At 46.9% G+C, this 15,678-nt stretch overlaps 1 protein-coding gene across 1 annotated transcript; it reads right to left on the bottom strand.

The window, feature by feature from the left end:
• Nucleotides 1–597: 597 nt before the first annotated feature.
• LOC124025782 (zinc finger protein 585A-like) lies at nucleotides 598–5,143 on the bottom strand. The gene is made up of 4 exons (XM_046339113.1): nucleotides 5,043–5,143; nucleotides 3,532–4,500; nucleotides 1,839–3,314; nucleotides 598–1,668 (listed from the first exon to the last, which is right to left on the bottom strand). Exons 2-4 carry the CDS (start codon nucleotides 4,225–4,227, stop codon nucleotides 598–600), a joined length of 3,243 nt encoding a protein of 1,080 aa, XP_046195069.1. The 5' UTR covers nucleotides 4,228–4,500; nucleotides 5,043–5,143.
• Between the last annotated feature and the right edge of the window lie 10,535 nt (nucleotides 5,144–15,678).

The raw sequence follows: 15,678 nt of genomic DNA, 5'->3' as shown, positions 1-15,678 counted from the left end.
AGAAAAGTCTCAATACAACAAAACAAAATTGCTTTAATTAAAGCAGAATTCGCATACTGAAGGTTGACATAGTGTGAAGGGGAAAAGCCTGAAGAACTGTTTGCCAAAACAAGACACAATCCTATCTGCCCTGTTTAAACGAGGTCCTGGGCTCATCTGACTGGGGGTCAATACTGAAGCCCTGTCTGAGTCTTTATAAAGAGATCTGAGTCTCTCCTGTCTTGGTCTGAGTCTTTATAAAGAGATCTGAGTCTCTCCTGTCTTGGTCTGAGTCTTTAAAAAGAGATCTGAGTCTCTTCTGTCTTGGTCTGAGTCTTTATAAAGAGGTCCTGTCTTGGTCTGAGTCTTTTATAAAGAGGTCCTGTCTTGGTCTGAGTCTTTATAAAGAGGTCCTGTCTTGGTCTGAGTCTTTATAAAGAGGTCCTGTCTTGGTCTGAGTCTTTATAAAGAGGTCCTGTCTTGGTCTGAGTCTTTATAAAGAGGTCCTGTCTTGGTCTGAGTCTTTTATAAAGAGGTCCTGTCTTGGTCTGAGTCTTCATAAAGAGGTCCAGTCTTGGTCTGAGTCTTTATAAAGAGGTCCTGTCTTGGTCTGAGTCTTTATAAAGAGGTCCAGTCTTGGTCTTGGTCAGAGTCTGAGTCAGTATTAGAGTGTTGCGGGTCTTGACTCCATCGCTGCAGTATACCGGACCAATAGGGGGCGCTGTCTCTCCTGTGTGTCTTCTGGTGTTTCGTAAGAGCTCTTTTCTCTGAGAAACACTTGCCACAGTCAGGGCATTGGTACGGCTTTGCTCGAGGGCTCCCGTCTTGACTCAATCTCAGTTTTTTACCAGGCAAAGAGAAAGCAGAGTTGTGTGCCCCTGACCCGTGTGTGTTGCTGTGTGTCTCTGTTCCGTGTGTGTTGCTGTGTGCCCCTGACCCGTGTGTGTTGCGCTGGTGTTTCTTCATGGCTTTCTTTTCAGTGAAACGCTTCCCGCAGTCGGGGCACTGGTACGGTTTCTCTCCGGTGTGCGTTAGTATGTGTGTTTTCAGCGTATTTGACTGAGAGAAACTCTTGTCGCAGTAAGTGCAGTGGTACGGTTTCTCACCTGAGTGTATTAGGCGGTGCCGTATTAAAGATGCACCATGCGAAAACTTCATGTCGCAGACGGAGCACTGGAAAGGTTTATCTCCCGTGTGCACCGTTTGGTGACGTTTCATGTATGACTTCTCAGTGAAGCATTTGTCGCAATGGGAGCATTGGTAAGGCTTCTCTCCTGTGTGCTTTCGCTCGTGGATTACCAATCTATGCTTTGAATTGAATTCCTGGCCGCAAGTAAGGCACAAGAACGGATTCTTCTCTCTTACTTCCTTGTTCGTTTTTTGATGCTTGGTTCTCTGATGATTTGACAAGGCCTGAACCACCCTGAAGGTCTTCCCGCAGTCGGGACAGAGGTGCTGTTTCTCCTCGTGGGTCACCACATGTTTCTTCAGCGCTCCAGATTCCATGAAACCTTTTCCACAGACAGAGCAGACGTGCGGCTTCGCTACTTGCTCTCCGTGCTGCGTTTTCTGATGTCTTCTCAAAGCTGAGTGGAAGCCGAAGCTCTTGCCGCAGTCGGCGCAGAGGTGAGGTTTCTCTCCAGTGTGGGTCCGCAGGTGAGTCTCTAACCCTGCCTTAGAAGCCAGCCTCTTCCCACATTGAGGGCATGGCTCAGAGACCTGTGTCTTGCCTACCTTCTCTCCTTTATGTCTTCTAACATGTGTTCTAAGATTCGAAGAGTCGTTAAATTGCTTCCCGCAAAGGGGGCAAATGAAGGGTTTCTCCCCAGTGTGCATACGAAGGTGCCTTTGATAACTACTTGAGTGAGAGAAGCGTTTGTGGCATTGGGAGCAGCGAAATGGTTTCTCCCGGTATGCGTTCTCTGGTGGCTTGTCAGCCTTTCCTTTGTTGGGAAATGGCGTTTGCATTCAGGGCATTGGAATTGGTCTCTGTTTAAACGATGCAATTTGGAATGATTCGTTAAGGTAAATAAGGATGCAAAAGTCTTTCCACAATCAGAACAGAGGTGAGGTTTCTCTTCCGAATGGATGGCTTGATGTTTTATTAAGTATCCAGAATCTCTAAAGCCTTTCCCACAGACAGAGCACATGTGGGGCTTCGCACTACCTGCTGCGTGAAGTGCCTGATGTCTTTTCAGAGACGACTGAAAAGAGAAACTCTTCCCACAGTCAGCACAGAGGTGAGGTTTCTCTCCAGTGTGGGTTCTTTGATGGGACCTCAAGGCTCCTGGTTGATTAAAGACTTTCCCACAGACTGAACATTCGTGCCGTTTCACTCCTCCGTGCTCTGAATGACTAAGTTTCTGATGTTTGGTCAAGGAGGGACGGAAAGCAAAGCTCTTCCCGCAGTCGGGACAGATGTGAGATTTCTCTACAGTGTGGGTCTTCAGGTGAATCTTTAGTCTTGTCTTGGTTGACAACTTCTTCCCACAGTGAGAACATGGATGAAGGGCTGGCTTCTTTACGGTCTCCTGTTCTGAAGAACCAACATTGTTTTTGGAAGGTTTCTCTTTGGAATGTTCTCCGGAGTGAGTTCTTTTCATGTGTTTCTTCAAGTTTCCTGGATCATTAAAAGGCTTGCCACAACGAGGGCAAATGTATGGTTTCTCCCCAGTATGAGTTCTCAGATGCCTCTTAAGACTAGACAATTCCTTGAATCCCTTCCCGCAGTCAGAGCACTGGTGAGGTTTCTCTCCTGTGTGGGTTACCAGGTGCTCCTCCAAAGCCTTCTTTGTGGGAAACTTCCCCCCACAGTGAGGACACGGTTCACGGTAGAGCCTCTCCACACCCAACTTCTCTCCTGGGTGAGCTCTCCTGATGTGTTTCTTCAAGTTTCCTGGATCATTGAAACCTTTCTTACAACGAGGGCAAACGTACGGTTTCTCTCCAGTGTGAGTTAGCAGATGTCTCCTAAGACTGGAATGTGTACTGAATGTCTTTCCGCATTCAGAGCATGTGGTTTCAGAAACATGACATTTCTCTCCAGTGTGAGTTTTCAGATGTCTGGTAAGGCTGGAAAATGTACTGAATACTTTTCCACATTCAGCGCATATATTCTTCTGTTTCTCTCCAGTGTGAGTTAGCAGATGTCGCTCCAGAATGTCTTTTGTGGCAAAACTCTTCCCACACTGAGCACAGGAGTGGGTTTTCTTGGAGGTTTTCTGCCCCGGCGTTTTCCTGCAGTCCATCAGCTGCACAGACACCCTCTTCAGACCCCAAATTAAGGCGGTACCGGGAGAGGCACGACACAGGGTCTTCGGTGGGCCACGCTTGTCCTAGAAATCAGAAAAAAAGAGACTTAATTAATCAGGATGGGAAACCCTCTCCTGCCTGTCAATGAACTTTGAAGTCTTTCAATTCCTTGATTACTCAACCTCATCCTTCTCAATAAAGGAGAAAGTCTAAGAGGAAGAACATCCAATATTCTCCCAAAGCCTTGCGTAAGTTGTTGAGGAATCAATGAAAGCATTGAGAAACAAACTAAATACTCACTTTCTGACTGGGAAAATAAATATTCATCTTCTGCTCTGGTGTATGCTTCTCTGGAGATAACTCCACCTCCAGCCCTTCCCTGACCTCCCTGTCCAATTCTTCATCGCAGTCTGCAGCATCACAATCACCGGACTGGCTGGGACTCGTGGACTCTGCCTCCAGCCCATTGCTAGGCAACCAATCCGTGTCCCCTGCGTCACAGTCTGCAGTGTCATTATCATCATCCGATTGGCTGGGACTCATGGGTTCCACCTCCAACCTGTTGCTAGGTAACCCAGCCCCTCCCTCTCCGTTCCATTCTTCATCGCAGTCTACAGGATCATCTTCATCCGATTGGCTGGGACTCACGGGTTCCACCTCCAACCTGTTGCTAGGTAACCCAGCCCCTCCCTTTCCGTTCCATTCTTCATCTGATTGGCTGGGACTCACGGGTTCACCACTAGCATCCTCCAGTATCCTTCTGATGTCCTCTTTCAGTTGGACTAACCAAGACGTTCCCTGCTCCTCTGATTTCATTGAATCCGTATTGTCCCACATTTCCTCCATGATTTTACGCCGCAACGAGCGGTGATCCATTCCTTTAACTTCGGATGCATCTTGGCCATAACGTTCACAAAGGGAGCGTAAATTGTCCTCAGTTAAATTCCATAAACTCTTTTCGATTTCATCCATCAATGTTCCCTTCTTTTGACTCATATTGTCTGTCGAGTTAGAATGTTTCTTGGTTAAAAAAAAACAGCAATAATAAATAAACCTGGGTATTGTATGGAGCCGTCACAAGTTTGATGTGTCTCTCCTCCCGCTGGGCACAGACGTCAATTCAAGGTCTATTCCATGTTGGTTCAAAGTAATTTAATTAAAATGATGTGAAAACAATGCCGATTCAAATCAGTGTGTGTCAAGAGGGCTGTGTTTATTCACAAGTCTTCTAGAACTGGAGTCTCATAACACCAGATCTTGTATGGTCACCTGTGTACAAAGGAGGATATGGAGTGAAACAACTGTTTGTACCATTCAATATCTACATGTATATTTCGATTCTACTTTTGTCAAGTGTGTCAAATATGTACCTTTTTTATAATGAATTTGTATCTTTAGTTAATAGAACAATATCAATGAGACATTTATTTACCGATTTAATGAAATTTCAATGTTCCCATGAGGGATTTTATTTTGAAGGATCCAACCCGGAAGCATTATTCCGCTAGCTAACAGGCTAAGAAAATAGGAACATCAAGTACAACAGTAACTAATTGATTATGCACAGCTACAATCGATCTGCATGTAGCTACCAGTCAGCAGAAAACAATACTTGTATTATTATATTGTATTATTATATCGACTCAATTTGAGCACAGCTTCAAATAAGTTAGCAGGAGCAATTAGCTAGCTACTACCAAGCTAAACAGAGCAGGTAGCTAGCCAACCTAACGGTTATGCAAACCTACCAACTAATTACAACGTTTAGACGACCTTCATGACTGTTGGTAGATACCTAGTACTCAACTTACCAGCTCGATTTAAGAAAACATATTTCCCTGTATTTAGCAGTGTACTATTAGCTAGCTTTTCAAACGCGACCTGTTCACGTTCGAGGAGAAAAGAAACAAAGGGGCGGGGACAACAGAAAGTACGGAGGCTGAGAAAGGACATGACATGAGAGCAGTGGTTCTCAACCAGGGGTACTAGGACCACTCCTGCGTTGTCTTGGCTGTGTGTTCAGGGTCGTTGTCCTGTTGGAATGTGAACCTTCGCCCCAGTCTGAGCTCATGAGTGCTCTGGAGCAGGTTTTCATCAAGGATCTCCCTGTACTTTGCCTCGATCCTGACTAGTGTACCAGTCCCTGCCGCTGAAAAACTTGCCTACAGCATGATGCTGCCACCCTCATGCTTCACCGTAGGGATGGTGCCAGGTTTCCTCCTGGCGTAATACTTGGCATTTAAGCCAAAGAGTTCATTCTTGGTTTCATCAGACAAGAGAATCTCGTTGCCTTTTGTCTGTCATGTGTCTTTTTACTGAGGAGCTGCTTCTGTCTGGCCAATCCACCATAAAGGCCTGCTTTAGCAGAGTGCTGCAGAGATGGTTGTCCTTCTGAAAGTTTCTCCCATCTTCCACAGAAGAACTCTGGAGCTCTGTCAGAGTGACCATCAGATTCTTGGTCACCTCCCTGACCAACGACCATCTCCCCTATTTGCTCAGTTTGGCTGGACGGCCAGCTTTAGGAAGAGTCTTGGTGGTTCCAAACTTCTTCCATTTAAGAATGATGGAGGCCACTGTGTTGTTGGGGACCTTCAGTGCTGCAGACATTTTATGGTTCCCTTCCCCAATCCACCTTGTGACCACAGGTGGACAACAATCAAGTTGTAGATACATCTCAAGGATGAGCAATGGAAACAGGATGCACCTGAGCTCAATTTAGAGTCTCAGCAAAGGGTCTTAATACGTATGTAAATACTGTATTTCTGTTTTTGCTTTGTCAATATGGGGTATTGTGTGTAGATTGATAAGGAAAACAATTAATTTAATCAATTTTATAATATGGCTGTAAATGTAACAAAATGTGGAGAAAGGGGAGGGGGATGGGAGGGGGAGGGGGACGGGAGGGGATACACACGGCAGTGACGATGACCAAATAAAACCATTTTCATGAAGTCGGTATGTGATGGTGAGGTATTTCAGATCAGGAGAACAGAGGCACTTCAGTTGCTGTACATTACCACAATCACACCATGTAACAACAACTCCTTTACTTAACTAGGCAAGTCAGTTAAGAACAAACTTTTATATTCAATAAAGGCCTAGGAACAGTGGGTTAGCTGCCTGTTCAGGGGCAGGACGACAGATTTGCACCTTGTCAACTCGGGGATTTGAACTTGCAACCTTTAAGGTACTAGTCCAAAGCTCTAACCACTAGGCTACCCTGCCGCCCCTACACTCTAACCACTAGGCTACCTGCCGCCTCTACACTCTAACCACTAGGCTACCCTGCCACCCCTACACTCTAACCACTAGGCTACCTGCGGTCCCTACACTCTAACCACTAGGCTACCTGCGGTCCCTACACTCTAACCACTAGGCTACCTGCCTCCTCTACACTCTAACCACTAGGCTACCCTGCCTCCTCTACAGACTAACCACTAGGCTACCCTGCCTCCTCTACACTCTAACCACTAGGCTACCCTGCCTCCTCTACACTCTAACCACTAGGCTACCCTGCCTCCTTCTACACTCTAACCACTAGGCTACCCTGCCTCCTCTACACTCTAACCACTAGGCTACCCTGCCTCATATACACTCTAACCACTAGGCTACCCTGCCTCATATACACTCTAACCACTAGGCTACCCTGCCTCCTCTACACTCTAACCACTAGGCTACCCTGCCTCCTCTACACTCTAACCACTAGGCTACCCTGCCTCCTCTACACTCTAACCACTAGGCTACCCTGCCTCCTCTACACTCTAACCACTAGGCTACCCTGCCTCCTCTACACTCTAACCACTAGGCTACCTGCCTCCTCTACACTCTAACCACTAGGCTACCTGCCTCCTCTACACTCTAACCACTAGGCTACCCTGCCTCCTCTACACTCTAACCACTAGGCTACCTGCCTCCTCTACACTCTAACCACTAGGCTACCCTGCCTCCTCTACACTCTAACCACTAGGCTACCCTGCCTCCTCTACACTCTAACCACTAGGCTACCCTGCCTCCTCTACACTCTAACCACTAGGCTACCCTACCTCCTCTACACTCTAACCACTAGGCTACTCTGCCGCCCACCTGAGTGGTTAATCATGAAACAAACCCTTCCGCCTCACTTTAATAAGAGAACACTCATTTCGTATGTACATTCGGTATTCTATTCAACTATTGCTGTACATATACTATTCTATCCTATGAATTCTACAGATATACAAAAGGAACCTGCCAGTAGCATTTTTGTCTTCAGCTATGAACTCTCGCGAACCCTGCAACTTTTCTGCCGCAACCACAATATGTCCAGTTTTTTTCGATTATTGTGCTGTACAATTATTTACTGGGGCAACGAGCATAAAATACACCTTTTTCCACACACCGTCCCCGGTTCTCTCGACTGACAACAAACATTATCAATGGATACCTTACCTAGCCTAGCTTCACATGTAGGGAGGTGAATGGATGGATACCTAGCCTAGCCTAGCTTCACATGTAGGGAGGTGAATGGATGGATACCTTACCTAGCCTAGCTTCACATGTAGGGAGGTGAATGGATACCTTACCTAGCCTAGCTTCACATGTAGGGAGGTGAACGGATGGATACCTTACCTAGCCTAGCTTCACATGTAGGGAGGTGAATGCATACCTTACCTAGCCTAGCTCCGCATGTAGGGAGATGCTCTTTATCAAAAAACAATAGAACCAACCACACCTTAGATTATTTTCTTGAGGTATTCATTCTCAACTGCCAAAGACACCCCGGAGATGACTTGAGGTATTCATTCTCAACTGCCATAGACACCACGGAGATGACTTGAGGTATTCATTCTCAACTGCCAAAGACACCCGGAGATGACTTGAGGTATTCATTCTCAACTGCCATAGACACCACGGAGATGACTTGAGGTATTCATTCTCAACTGCCAAAGACACCTCGGAGATGACTTGAGGTATTCATTCTCAACTGCCATAGACACCACGGAGATGACTTGAGGTATTTATTCTCAACTGCCAAAGACACCTCGGAGATGACTTGAGGTATTCATTCTCAACTGCCATAGACACCACGGAGATGACTTGCGGTATTCATTCTCAACTGCCATAGACACCCCGAAGGTGACTCCTTTAACAGGGAACCTACTCTGACGTTCAAAGCACGTTACTTTGGAATTTGCGACGGTTGCGAGTCCTAGTGGAATTGTATTGTTCTTCAGAAATACAATGAATCAGAACCAGCTGACTTCTTGTCAGCCTGGCCGCATAGATTAGAAGTAACAAAGTGAACGTAAATCCGGGGACACTCAAATTAGTATGATATGTTACGTTTTGGTATGGTTTACATAAGACAGGATACTTAAGGCAAAAATTTATGCAAACATCTAGCAACTGTGGTCCTGTGTAGCTCAGTTGGTAGAGCATGGTGCTTGTAACGCCAGGGTAGTGGGTTCGATCCCCGGGACCACCCATACGTAGAATGTATGCACGCATGACTGTAAGTCGCTTTGGATAAAAGCGTCTGCTAAATGGCATATATTATATATTATTATTATAGCAACTCAAAGGTTGCGTGTTTGAATTTCATCACAGACAACTTCAGCATTTTAGCAACTTTGCATGTTAGCTAACCATTACCTAACCTTAAAAGGTTAGTGGAATTCGTAGTGTAACATACATTTTGCAAATGTATACCATATCGTACTCATTTCCATTCGTAACATATCGTACGGATTTGAATTTGTGACATATCGTAAGAAATGGATAACGGACATCCACAAATGAATATGCACCATATCATACTAATTGGACTGTTTCCATTTACTATGTTACGTCTACCCATGAGTCCAGGTTGCATCTGGTCACTCTGACTCCACTTTTCATGTACAAAAGGGAACTGGTGGCCCATCAATTTCCAAAACAAATGTTTTTATTTAAGATTATTATTATTTTTTATTTTTTGGGGGGGACTCAGTCGGGGTATCAACTTACTGTTGAGAGTTAGTAGAGCACACAAGGTGACATTTCAATATTTTATAGATATTTTATAAACTCTGCAGATTTTCTCTCGTTATGTCAGTCTCCCAATTAGCCCATGTCAGCTTACATTTTTTAGATCAGTAAATTAGTCTAACCAGCTATATAAACTTCTTGTAATCGTGGGTCAATTACCGACCGCTGGGCCCCCCATTGATTTTGTTAAGTCACTCAAATATTATATTAAAAACAGCAAACCTTTCTCTCCACCCTATGGTAAGCTGTGTAGAAGGAAATTTGCTGTAAAACGGCCAGTGGTTTTCTCTGTCCCATAGCAAAATGAGTAGAATTCCATGTAATTAGATATCAAATTACAAAATCTTCTCTCTGTCCCATGTCAAAATGTGTAGAATTGCAGCCAACTTACGTTAAAACCTCAACATCCTCGGTCGGGGGGGGTGGGGGTGTGTGTGTGTATGGATTAGGTAATGCAGACCCTTGAGCCACTGTGAACCCTTTATGATGGCCCCCACCCCCATCCAAGTGGCCCCCATCCAAGTGGCCCCCACCCCTTCCAAGTGGCCCCCACCCCCCATCCAAGTGGCCCCCACCCCCTTCCAAGTGGCCCCCACCCCCATCCAAGTGGCCCCCACCCCCATCCAAGTGGCCCCCACCCCCATCCAAGTGGCCCCCACCCCCATCCAAGTGGCCCCCACCCGTGGCCCCCACCCCCATCCAAGTGGCCCAGAACATCGTTAGATACAGTCTCCAATCTTTTTATATAAATCTTTTGTACTTCCAAAAGATTGTGGATAAATAAGATTCATGCCGTTTACCGTTACAAAAAGATTCCTGTCAGTGTAAGTGAGCTCATTGCTATTGGCTGGCTCTGGTCGACTTATTGTCCCCTCCCCGCTTGCCTGCCCAGAAGATATTAGGCAGTGAAATGTCTCGCTATCAGTCTCTCTCCTACTGACCACACTGTATCAGTCTCTCTCCTACTGACCACACTGTATCAGTCTCTCTCCTACTGACCACACTGTATCAGTCTCTCTCCTACTGACCACACTGTATCAGTCTCTCTCCTACTGACCACACTGTATCAGTCTCTCTCCTACTGACCACACTGTATCAGTCTCTCTCCTACTGACCACACTGTATCAGTCTCTCTCCTACTGACCACACTGTATCAGTCTCTCTCCTACTGACCACACTGTATCAGTCTCTCTCCTACTGACCACACTGTATCAGTCTCTCTCCTACTGACCACACTGTATCAGTCTCTCCTACTGACCACACTGTATCAGTCTCTCTCCTACTGACCACACTGTATCAGTCTCTCCTACTGACCACACTGTATCAGTCTCTCTCCTCTCCTACTGACCACACTGTATCAGTCTCTCTCCTACTGACCACACTGTATCAGTCTCTCTCCTCTCTCCTACTGACCACACTGTATCAGTCTCTCCGACTGACCACACTGTATCAGTCTCTCTCCTACTGACCACACTGTATCAGTCTCTCTCCTACTGACCACACTGTATCAGTCTCTCTCCTACTGACCACACTGTATCAGTCTCTCTCCTCTCCGACTGACCACACTGTATCAGTCTCTCTCCTACTGACCACACTGTATCAGTCTCTCTCCTACTGACCACACTATATCAGTCTCTCTCCTCTCCGACTGACCACACTGTATCAGTCTCTCTCCGACTGACCACACTGTATCAGTCTCTCTCCTATGACCACAGTATCAGTCTCTCCTACTGACCACACTGTATCAGTCTCTCTCCTACTGACCACACTGTATCAGTCTCTCTCCTACTGACCACACTGTCAGTCTCTCTCCTACTGACCACACTGTATCAGTCTCTCCGACTGACCACACTGTATCAGTCTCTCCGACTGACCACACTGTATCAGTCTCTCCGACTGACCACACTGTATCAGTCTCTCCGACTGACCACACTATATCAGTCTCTCTCCTCTCCGACTGACCACACTGTATCAGTCTCTCTCCGACTGACCACACTGTATCAGTCTCTCTCCTACTGACCACACTGTATCAGTCTCTCTCCTACTGACCACACTGTATCAGTCTCTCTCCTACTGACCACACTGTATCAGTCTCTCCTACTGACCACACTGTATCAGTCTCTCCTACTGACCACACTGTATCAGTCTCTCTCCTACTGACCACACTGTATCAGTCTCTCCTACTGACCACACTATCAGTCTCTCTCCTCTCCTACTGACCACACTGTATCAGTCTCTCTCCTCTCCTACTGACCACACTGTATCAGTCTCTCTCCTACTGACCACACTGTATCAGTCTCTCTCCTCTCTCCTACTGACCACACTGTATCAGTCTCTCTGACTGACCACACTGTATCAGTCTCTCTCCTACTGACCACACTGTATCAGTCTCTCTCCTACTGACCACACTGTATCAGTCTCTCTCCTACTGACCACACTGTATCAGTCTCTCTCCTACTGACCACACTGTATCAGTCTCTCTCCTACTGACCACACTGTATCAGTCTCTCCGACTGACCACACTGTATCAGTCTCTCCTACTGACCACACTGTATCAGTCTCTCTCCGACTCCTCCGACTGACCACACTGTATCAGTCTCTCCGACTGACCACACTGTATCAGTCTCTCCGACTGACCACACTGTATCAGTCTCTCCGACTGACCACACTGTATCAGTCTCTCCGACTGACCACACTATATCAGTCTCTCCTCTCCGACTGACCACACTGTATCAGTCTCTCTCCACTGACCACACTGTATCAGTCTCTCTCCTACTGACCACACTGTATCAGTCTCTCTCCTACTGACCACACTGTATCAGTCTCTCTCCTACTGACCACACTGTATCAGTCTCTCTCCTACTGACCACACTGTATCAGTCTCTCTCCTACTGACCACACTGTATCAGTCTCTCTCTCTCCTACTGACCACACTGTATCAGTCTCTCTCCTACTGACCACACTGTATCAGTCTCTCTCCTACTGACCACACTGTATCAGTCTCTCTCCTACTGACCACACTGTATCAGTCTCTCTCCTACTGACCACACTGTATCAGTCTCTCTCTCTCCTACTGACCACACTGTATCAGTCTCTCTCCTACTGACCACACTGTATCAGTCTCTCTCCTACTGACCACACTGTATCAGTCTCTCTCCTACTGACCACACTGCATCAGTCTCTCCTACTGACCACACTGTATCAGTCTCTCTCCTACTGACCACACTGTATCAGTCTCTCTCCTCTCTCCTACTGACCACACTGTATCAGTCTCTCTCCTACTGACCACACTGTATCAGTCTCTCTCCTCCTACTGACCACACTGTATCAGTCTCTCCTACTGACCACACTGTATCAGTCTCTCTCCTCTCTCCTACTGACCACACTGTATCAGTCTCTCTCCTACTGACCACACTGTATCAGTCTCTCTCCTACTGACCACACTGTATCAGTCTCTCTCCTACTGACCACACTGCATCAGTCTCTCCTACTGACCACACTGTATCAGTCTCTCTCCTCTCTCCTACTGACCACACTGTTGTATCAGTCTCTCTCCTACTGACCACACTGTATCAGTCTCTCCGACTGACCACACTGTATCAGTCTCTCCGACTGACCACACTATATCAGTCTCTCTCCTCTCCGACTGACCACACTGTATCAGTCTCTCTCCGACTGACCACACTGTATCAGTCTCTCTCCTACTGACCACACTGTATCAGTCTCTCTCCTACTGACCACACTGTATCAGTCTCTCTGACCACCTACTGACCACACTGTATCAGTCTCTCTCCTACTGACCACACTGTATCAGTCTCTCTCCTACTGACCACACTGTATCAGTCTCTCTCCTCTCTCCTACTGACCACACTGTATCAGTCTCTCTCCTACTGACCACACTGTATCAGTCTCTCTCCTACTGACCACACTGCATCAGTCTCTCCTACTGACCACACTGTATCAGTCTCTCTCCTCTCTCCTACTGACCACACTGTATCAGTCTCTCTCCTACTGACCACACTGTATCAGTCTCTCTCCTACTGACCACACTGTATCAGTCTCTCTCCTACTGACCACACTGCATCAGTCTCTCCTACTGACCACACTGTATCAGTCTCTCTCCTACTGACCACACTGTATCAGTCTCTCTCCTATTGACCACACTGTATCAGTCTCTCTCCTACTGACCACACTGTATCAGTCTCTCCTACTGACCACACTGCATCAGTCTCTCCTACTGACCACACTGTATCAGTCTCTCTCCTCTCTCCTACTGACCACACTGTATCAGTCTCTCTCCTACTGACCACACTGTATCAGTCTCTCTCCTACTGACCACACTGTATCAGTCTCTCTCCTACTGACCACACTGCATCAGTCTCTCCTACTGACCACACTGTATCAGTCTCTCTCCTCTCTCCTACTGACCACACTGTTGTATCAGTCTCTCTCCTACTGACCACACTGTATCAGTCTCTCTCCTACTGACCACACTGTATCAGTCTCTCTCCTATTGACCACACTGTATCAGTCTCTCTCCTCTCTCCTACTGACCACACTGTATCAGTCTCTCTCCTACTGACCACACTGTATCAGTCTCTCTCCTATTGACCACACTGTATCAGTCTCTCTCCTCTCTCCTACTGACCACACTGTATCAGTCTCTCTCCTACTGACCACACTGTATCAGTCTCTCCTACTGACCACACTGCATCAGTCTCTCCTACTGACCACACTGTATCAGTCTCTCTCCTCTCTCCTACTGACCACACTGTATCAGTCTCTCTCCTACTGACCACACTGTATCAGTCTCTCTCCTACTGACCACACTGTATCAGTCTCTCTCCTACTGACCACACTGTATCAGTCTCTCTCCTACTGACCACACTGTATCAGTCTCTCTCCTCTCTCCTACTGACCACACTGTATCAGTCTCTCTCCTACTGACCACACTGTATCAGTCTCTCTCCTACTGACCACACTGTATCAGTCTCTCCTACTGACCACACTGTATCAGTCTCTCTCTCTCTCCTACTGACCACACTGTATCAGTCTCTCTCCTACTGACCACACTGTATCAGTCTCTCTCCCTCTCTCCTACTGACCACACTGTATCAGTCTCTCTCCTCTCTCCTACTGACCACACTATCAGTCTCTCTCCTACTGACCACACTGTATCAGTCTCTCTCCTCCTGACCACACTGTATCAGTCTCTCTCCTACTGACCACACTGTATCAGTCTCTCTCTACTGACCACACTGTATCAGTCTCTCTCCTACTGACCACACTGTATCAGTCTCTCTCCTACTGACCACACTGTATCAGTCTCTCTCCTACTGACCACACTGTATCAGTCTCTCTCCTCTCTCCTACTGACCACACTGTATCAGTCTCTCTCCTCTCTCCTACTGACCACACTGTATCAGTCTCTCTCCTACTGACCACACTGTATCAGTCTCTCCTACTGACCACACTGTATCAGTCTCTCTCCTCTCTCCTACTGACCACACTGTATCAGTCTCTCTCCTACTGACCACACTGTATCAGTCTCTCTCCTACTGACCACACTGTATCAGTCTCTCTCCTACTGACCACACTGTATCAGTCTCTCTCTCTCCTACTGACCACACTGTATCAGTCTCTCTCCTACTGACCACACTGTATCAGTCTCTCTCCTACTGACCACACTGTATCAGTCTCTCTCCTACTGACCACACTGTATCAGTCTCTCTCCTCTCTCCTACTGACCACACTGTATCAGTCTCTCTCCTACTGACCACACTGTATCAGTCTCTCTCCTACTGACCACACTGTATCAGTCTCTCCTACTGACCACACTGTATCAGTCTCTCCTACTGACCACACTGTATCAGTCTCTCTCCTCTCTCCTACTGACCACACTGTATCAGTCTCTCTCCTACTGACCACACTGTATCAGTCTCTCTCCTACTGACCACACTGTATCAGTCTCTCTCCTCTGACCACACTGTATCAGTCTCTCTCCTACTGACCACACTGCATCAGTCTCTCCTACTGACCACACTGTATCAGTCTCTCCTACTGACCCACTGTATCAGTCTCTCTCTCTCTCCTACTGACCACACTGTATCAGTCTCTCTCCTACTGACCACACTGTATCAGTCTCTCTCCTACTGACCACACTGTATCAGTCTCTCTCCTCTCTCCTACTGACCACACTGTATCAGTCTCTCTCCTACTGACCACACTGTATCAGTCTCTCTCCTACTGACCACACTGTATCAGTCTCTCCTCTCTCCTCTCTCCTACTGACCACACTGTATCAGTCTCTCTCCTACTGACCACACTCAGTATCTCTCTCCTACTGACCACACTGTATCAGTCTCTCTCCTACTGACCACACTGTATCAGTCTCTCTCCTCTCTCCTACTGACCACACTGTGACCACACTGTATCAGTCTC

The sequence above is a fragment of the Oncorhynchus gorbuscha genome, unplaced genomic scaffold (assembly GCF_021184085.1).
Source record: "Oncorhynchus gorbuscha isolate QuinsamMale2020 ecotype Even-year unplaced genomic scaffold, OgorEven_v1.0 Un_scaffold_2448, whole genome shotgun sequence".
NCBI classification, from domain to species: domain Eukaryota; kingdom Metazoa; phylum Chordata; class Actinopteri; order Salmoniformes; family Salmonidae; genus Oncorhynchus; species Oncorhynchus gorbuscha.
The sequence above is the reverse complement of the archived record's forward strand: the minus strand, read 5'-3'. Positions and strand labels throughout refer to the sequence as shown.